Below are 5150 nucleotides of genomic sequence, written 5' to 3'. Positions count from 1 at the left end.
TCCTCTTTAGTAAATTATGTTGGCTTAATGTACTGTATAATATAATTTAATATATTGAATTTTAGAAATAGTAGATCTATTAATTGCATTCATCGTTTATATGTTGTGCAACATACGTGTTACAAATCCAGAAGGAAACAAAATATTCTATTCTCTATCTAATAGAAGTTAAAATTGTATTAGTGGCCTTTTTAAGAATTTTTAAGTAAACCACATGCCGCAATAGGGCGTATAGTTTAAAAACTTTCTTTCCAGGGTTGTCGTTCCTGATATTTAAAGCGTTTGTAAACAAACACTAAAATAGATTCAACTTGAATTTGTACGTACACGAAACGCGAAAACGAAACTACAGTTGCAGGTGTGTGGTGAAATACGCAGTAATAAGGTACTGAATTTTCGAAAAAACGAAAAAAGGATGGATTCGGAGGTTTGTTTGATTTAAGTTTTATTTTATTTCATTCAACATAATCTTAATATCACTGCATTTTAAACTGTACATTATATAGACTGCAAGTGTGTTGTGAAAAGTTTAAATAAACTTGAAATCTGATTTGTAAATATGTCAATGGTTAACGCTATTAAGTTTAGAACATGTAAATTCTGTGCTTGTCCTGCATTTTATTCACCACTATACTGTAGGAAAATACGATTTAGCATAGAACTGTTTATAAGTAACAACATGTATAGACACCGCCTATTACTTAACAATATGACACGGTCTAGTGCCTAGTAAACATTCATAAGGTTTATTTTGACAACGTCCTCGTGCGGATCAAGAAGGGGGGCTACTCAGTTAACCCCTAGTGTCTGTGGACTGAGCAAAAAAAAGGGCAAATTACACTGTCAAGTTTGTATTTTAAACTGTACGTGTACATAGAAAACTTGATATTAGATGGATACAATTAGATAAAATATGATAAATCAAAGAAAAAATTATGATGATTTAAGGCAGATTTTTGATGAAATTGAATGAATTTCCTGGAGTCGTAATTGATTTACGCAACAAAAAATAACACACAAAATTCACAGGAGGTATTGTAAATAGTCTGTCCCCTGACCTCCCATTTCGCACGGATTAGCGGGGACTTTGACTCTTTGATTTTAAAATCCTTGATAGTAGGTGTGTCCTGCGGGAATAATCTGATGATTGAATCCTTCCGCAGTGAATCAGAACTATTTTGCGATAAAACAATTAATCGAGCACTGGAGGGAGAAAGGGGGGGGGGGGTATTTTGCGATAAAAACAATTAATCGAACACTGGAGGGAGAAAGGGGGGGGGGGGGGTAAAGGTATTTACGTTGATTTTAAATATTTGAGCCGTGTCACGACAAAACCAACATAGTGCGTTTGCGACCAGCTTGGATCCAGACCAGTCTGCGCATCTGCGCAGTCTGATCAGGATCCATGCTGTTCGCTTACCAACCCTATTACAAGTAGAGAAACTGATAGCGAATAGCATGAATCCTGATCAGACTGCGCGGATGCGCAGGCTGGTCTGGATCCATGCTGGTCGCAAACCCATTATTATGGTTTTGTCATGACGCGGCTCATTTGTTTTTGCAGTAACTATATGATAAACTTGCCTTGTTTGACCGGGCTTTATATACATTCTGCTTTTACAGATATCAATGAACAAGAAACTCTCTAAAGATAATGCCAGTATTCCTTCGAATCCATTATATCTATAACTTACAACTAATAAATATGGCTTTATCAAATTGTAAGACAAAATGTTGTTAGTTAGTAAATGGGTGGTTCTTAGACTCAGCAATCGAACAGTTTGCATTCTTTACATCTTTTCATGTATGATTTAGTAATGTAAACATTTTCAAAGCTAAAGTTTCCCATTTCTTACTATTATCTTATTGTTTCATATCTGTTATTTTGTTTATTTTAGTTCCCTGGCGTTATTGACTTGAATGTGTCCGGCACGCACTTCCGGACCCTATTGTCCACATTGACAAAAGATGAGGACAGCGAGCTGGCAGCCATGTTCACAGGACGAAGTCCGGTTTATAAAGACAAAGACGGCCGGTATTTCATAGAGGCGGATCCTACTTCGTTCAGGGCAATTCTACATTTCTTGCTCTATGACGAACTGCCCTTCAAGGATACCGGGTGTTCTCCAGCTGCAGGGCATCACGGCGGAGGAGGGTTGTTTGGTGGCAGCAATCACATTTACACACGAACTATTGAGATGCTGTACAAAGATTCTGTAAATCTTGGACTTAAAAGGCTTTCAGAAGCCATGAAATTGTTTCAGGCTAATTTCATGAATTCTAAAATGGATGAATATCGTCTTAAAATTAGCGGATATGATAAAACTATGGCGGCAATATTGGATATTATTCCTGCAGAATCATTGTTTCATAAAACGGAGTATACTGTTAGAATAAAGCAAGATTTGCAGACCATTGAAGAACAGAAATGCTGTGAACATGATTGTAAAACTTTGACTCCTAGATTGTTTAAAGGCCAACAGTATGTCAGAAACATAAATGCTATAGTGAAAGTTCAGTTCGAGGTTAACCCGACCATTCTGTCAGCCTTTGCTATCGACTTTCAAAACCGAGGATATACAGTTCAAGGTTCATTGGAAATGTGTATGTTTGAATGCAAGAAAGACGTGAAACAATCAAGATATATCGTGTTTGGCACACATAAATTAAACTGCTGCACAGAAGAACTATTTCTATTGAACTTTAAGTGGGATTTGGACACTCATGTTGTCAAACAACAAGGCATATTTGGAATGAAAAATGCTACATTCAAAGAAGTTGCACAAAACACAGGTTTTTCATTTGGCGGCAAAGAACAGAATCAGCAGTCAAACGCCGGTTTATTCGGAAGTGCTCAGCAATCTAATATTGGCTCCAAATCACCGCAGCCACAGAACAATGGAAGCGAGTTCGGCAAAGCAACTGGGTTCGGTTCTGTGCTACAACCAGCATCTTTCACCGCGGGAAATACGGATTTTATTAATTTTGGAGGAACACCGCAGCAAGGGGCTGAATCTGGCAATCAGCAAGTAGGATTATTTGGACAGGGTCAAAGCTTTGGACAAATGCAACAGAAAGGAAGTCCGTTTTCATTTGGTCCTACTCCACAAAAGCAGTCAACGAATTTTGGTCCGTCATTTTTTGGAAAGTCGCCAAGCAAAGATCATTCTGTTTTTGGGGGTAAACCAGTGTTTCAAGGTAGTACTGGTTTTGGAAGTCCTCAAAGTAGTACTGGTTTTGGAAGTCCACAACAGTGAGTCCTAGCCCAAGCAACGCTAAGAGAACGACAGCAGATGATAAACCGGAAGTATTATTTGGAAAACCATCATCAACAGCGGCAATTATAAGACCGGGGGAGAACACATTACCGTCAGAGCCAAATTAAATAAATAAATAAAAATATTGTTGAACCTTATAAACAACAAAAACTAGAGACATTGTAATCAATATTGAAGGTTTCAGTTGTTCGAAATATAGAAAATAACATTTATTCATTGCATGAATGTTTTACCGACAAGAATGTTTAGAAATAAATGATTCCAACATTTTGAATGTGTTTCAATATACATTTATGTTCTGTCGATTGCACACACTCGGTTGAATGTCCATATTTATGACGTACGTGAACAGAGGTTATTTACTAGGATTTAGAGGTCAAAGAAATAATCTCATAATGCAAATCGAGAAGAACTTCCGGTTAGTCTGTCCATATGGCTCCTATGCCGGCTTGATTTCTTTTTGCACTAAAAATACTCTTCCCTATAAAGAAGTATTTTCTTCAAACTGGACCCAAATGTTCACCTTAACAGGATTATCTGCAGGACCCATGATGCTGATCCGGCTCAAGGTCATGGCTTCAACTGAAGGTTATAAACATTGACAGTTCTATGTCAGCACTGTAAATTCTGTACTCCATGAAAGATTTTCTAAGTTTAAATGTTCAACAAAATGACCTAAAAATCCTGTGTCATAGAGATAATTGGGATATTCCTTATGTAACAACTCTAGTTAAAGATGGTACCGAAACAATACTATTTTTTTTAGAAATTACATAGCTTTATATTATTGTTTTCTTTGTTTCAATATGTTGAGCTTGTGATTTTTATTTTAAAAATGATATTTATTCGACCACTATTTTGTAATTACATGTAACTATTTTTCGAAACTACAAAATTCTTCTGCTATCGGGTACGTGTAAATAAGCTTGGACAAAAATAATTAAAAAAAAGAGTTATATTCAAGTCCCATGAAAAAGAAAGTAAGAACGATTTAACTGCGTGGTGAAACACGATGTGACATTTTTTAACCAGGTTTTTCCGAAGGAAAAATCTGGTTATTAGATTAAGGTATGTCGGCGGGCGGGCGGGCGGGCGGGCGTAAACAATTTCTTCTGTGCGCAAACTCCTCCTACATTTCTCAACAGATTTTGACCAAACTTTCACAGAAGCCTTGTCATCAAGTGCCCTGGTGCATATTGTCAGGGTTTAGTGATTGGAAAGTATTTGACCTAATTATGGCCCTTTGTTTTTTTCCCTTATATAGAATATATAGTGAACAATTTCTTCTGTGCGCAACTTCTCGTAAATTTCTCAAAGGATTTTGTTTAAACGTTCACAGAAGCTTTGTCATCAAGTGTCCTGATGCATACTGTTGGGGTTTTGTGATTAGATAATTTTTGACCTAATTATGGCCCTTTGTAATTTTTCCTTATACAGAATATATAGTGAACAATTTCTTCTGTGCGCAACTCCTCCTACATTTCTCAAAGGACTTTGTTCAAACTTTCACAGAAGCTTTGTCATCAAGTGTCCTGAGGCATACTGTTGGGTGTTTGTGATTGGATAATTTTTGACTTAATTATGGCCCTTTGTTTTTTTTTCCTGATACAGAATATACAGTGAATAATTTCTTCTGTGCGCAACTCCTCCTACATTTCTCAAGGGATTTTGTTCAAACTTTCACAGAAGCTTTGTCATCTAGTGCCCTGATGCATATTGTTGGGTGTTTGTGATTGGATATTTTTTTTTACCTAATTATGGCCCTTTGTTTTTTCCCTTATATAGAGTATATAGTGAACAATTTCTTCTGTTGCCCAACTGCTTCTACATTTCTCAAAGGATTTTGTTCATATTTTCACAGATTAGCTTTAT

The 5150-nt window shown here is 36.5% G+C and overlaps 1 protein-coding gene across 1 annotated transcript; it reads left to right on the top strand.

Annotated features, from left to right (window-relative positions):
* Positions 1–267: 267 nt before the first annotated feature.
* LOC132744980 (uncharacterized) lies at positions 268–3548 on the top strand. The gene is made up of 2 exons (XM_060733802.1): positions 268–427; positions 1899–3548. The coding sequence occupies exons 1-2, from the start codon at positions 416–418 to the stop codon at positions 3255–3257; spliced, it is 1371 nt and encodes a 456-aa protein (XP_060589785.1). The 5' UTR covers positions 268–415; the 3' UTR covers positions 3258–3548.
* The last annotated feature ends 1602 nt before the right edge of the window (positions 3549–5150 follow it).

This window comes from Ruditapes philippinarum, unplaced genomic scaffold (genome assembly GCF_026571515.1).
Source record: "Ruditapes philippinarum isolate M1 unplaced genomic scaffold, ASM2657151v2 ctg632_1_1_1_1, whole genome shotgun sequence".
Taxonomy (NCBI): domain Eukaryota; kingdom Metazoa; phylum Mollusca; class Bivalvia; order Venerida; family Veneridae; genus Ruditapes; species Ruditapes philippinarum.
The sequence above is the reverse complement of the archived record's forward strand: the minus strand, read 5'-3'. Positions and strand labels throughout refer to the sequence as shown.